Here is a 2334-nt window from a genome sequence, read left to right on the forward strand (position 1 = left end):
ATTTTCGTCGGCATCTACAACCTCAAGGTTTATTTCAGACTTCACTCAGCTGTGGACAACAAGTGTGTGTGGGTTGATAGCTACCCTGATATTGTAACCCGTGATGTAACCGGCGATCTCACCGTGTCCTAAATGAAATACGAGTGTTCCATCTAAAAAAATAAAGTAAAATGCATGCATGTGACTGAAAGCTAGCTGGACGTATGACTGTGGCATCCTAGTACGATTCCGGTTAAATTACTGTCACGTTCTTTGGGTGGATCTGAGTTGCATAACCACGACGTATGCTTTCGAAAAAAGGAGTAAATCTATCACGTACTGAATAACAGAGGCTACATTAGCTAGCGAGCTCTTATTAAGACACTAATCTGGCTAACATCGGTGATCTCAAGCAGAGGCGGAGAGCCCCTCGTCGCTGCTGGTGGTGAGGAAGCTCTGTCCGTTGCGCACGAAGCAGCTATTGCGACGGATCTCGCCAACGTTTCCTTGGGGCCCCTGGAGATTCCCGAGCTTGGTCATGGAGGCGGCAAACTGGCCGAAGAACCACCAGTGGTTCCCGGCGAAGCCGTTGACCACCCATTCCGTTCGCCAGTCGGCGGTGAGCTTCTGGTCGGAGGTGAAGACCCCCTTGCCCTGTTGCAGGTTGGTGAAGTACTTGATGTCGAACACGTCCGGGGTGGCGACGTCGAGGTCCTGCAGCCGGTTGAAGTCGGTGGAGCAGTTGGAGGCCAGGCTTCGGACGAAGTCGGAGTCCTCGGAGAAGCGGTTGGAGAAGGAGCTGCAGTGGCCCTTCCCGATGGTGTGGCCGCCCGAGAGCGCGACCAGGTCGACGTTGTCGAGGTTGCGCGTCTGGAAGACGTCGATGAGCGTGGCGGCGTTGGAGCTGGCCTGGGGGAGATCGAAGACGGCCGAGCTCGGGGCCGGCGCGAGGCTGTCGAGCCTGCCGAGTGGCACGTCGTAGCCCTGGCCGCCGGAGAAGGCGACGGCGTCACGTGTGGCGAGGGCCGTGATGTCGGCGCAGGAGACAACGGGCCCGCAGGAAGCATGGACGGTGGCACGGATGGACTCGATGAGCTGCAGCGCCCGCGGCTGGAGCGTAAGGTTCGGCGGCAGCTGCAGCTCGCTGCCATCTCCCGTCAGAAGGACTGACGCATCACAGCCCTGTACAACCACGAAACAGATGACGCTCTCTGTGCATTGACATGGTCTGAAATATTTATTTTGACCATTAATCGACATATACACGAGTGCATTTTACGCTTATATGTTAATAAAAACATCAATTTGTTGTGATGAATCTTATGATACCATTATCATTCATCTTTACCAGACATGAATAGTATCCGTTAGATCGCACTTTACCAGTTTAATACAGTATGAGATCTATTCGCAAAAAACAAAATGAGATCTAGCTAGCTGGCTGGATTAAATTACCTGAGGGAAGCAGTCGTGGAAGAAGATGCGGAGGAGGCCGGCGGCGAGCGCGATCTCGCTCTGGAGCGCGGTCTGCACGGCGGAGCGCACCACGTCCTGCAGCTGCGGGCAGGAGTCGGCGTGGAAGTTGAAGGCGAGCCCGTCGGCGGGGGAGACGGGAGGAATACGGCCACCGACATGGTCGGTGGGCATAGAGATGAACGCCGACGACGGCTTGGACAAGGCTGCAGGGCACAGCACCGCGGCCACGAGGACCAGCACCGCTGCTGTCCTGCCCGACGCCATTGATCCTAGCTAGCTACCTCGATCAGCAGCTCTGTGCCTTCAGCTGCAGTGCACTAGTGCTACTTTGGTTTTACTAGCTGCGAGTGAGCGTGGCTTCCTCACGTCAAACGTGAGGCCCTTATTTATACAGGAACTAGATGTGATCGATTTGTCGAACGTTTAACATCAAAGTCGTCACAGCAATTAAGAGGGAGCAGAGATCGAAAAAGAGATCGAGTAGGTGGCAAGCTACACCACGATCCAAGTGCACATGCTTGATCACGTACGTGGTGATGTAGACTGCAGAGGTCATGTGCCGACCAAGCTCCCGGATCCCGTGGTTCTGCTCGTGGCATGTCGACTAACAGTACACCCAGACCAGTAGTAATATGCAGAGATCTAAAATTAAGGCAGGTACACCCTCTGTAAACAAACATAAGAGGAGATAAGCTACGAATAGAGATATAGCAAATGATACTTACTTATTTGGTAGAGATTACTGCTAGTAAGTTGCGTTTCCAAGCAAATGTTAAAAATGTGTTATGTTACTAGCAACGATTCAACGAACCGCGAAAGCGTGAACTACGAATAAGTACTATGAGTGGAGATGGGAAGGAAGCTAAAATGTTCAGTGAC

General features: G+C 52.9%; 1 protein-coding gene across 1 annotated transcript; it reads right to left on the reverse strand.

Moving 5' to 3' along the window:
- Positions 1 to 208: 208 nt before the first annotated feature.
- LOC123042909 (cationic peroxidase SPC4) lies at positions 209 to 1816 on the reverse strand. The gene is made up of 2 exons (XM_044465266.1): positions 1435 to 1816; positions 209 to 1161 (listed from the first exon to the last, which is right to left on the reverse strand). The coding sequence occupies exons 1-2, from the start codon at positions 1717 to 1719 to the stop codon at positions 388 to 390; spliced, it is 1059 nt and encodes a 352-aa protein (XP_044321201.1). The 5' UTR covers positions 1720 to 1816; the 3' UTR covers positions 209 to 387.
- Between the last annotated feature and the right edge of the window lie 518 nt (positions 1817 to 2334).

Source organism: Triticum aestivum, chromosome 2B, assembly GCF_018294505.1.
Source record: "Triticum aestivum cultivar Chinese Spring chromosome 2B, IWGSC CS RefSeq v2.1, whole genome shotgun sequence".
Taxonomy (NCBI): Eukaryota; Viridiplantae; Streptophyta; class Magnoliopsida; order Poales; family Poaceae; genus Triticum; species Triticum aestivum.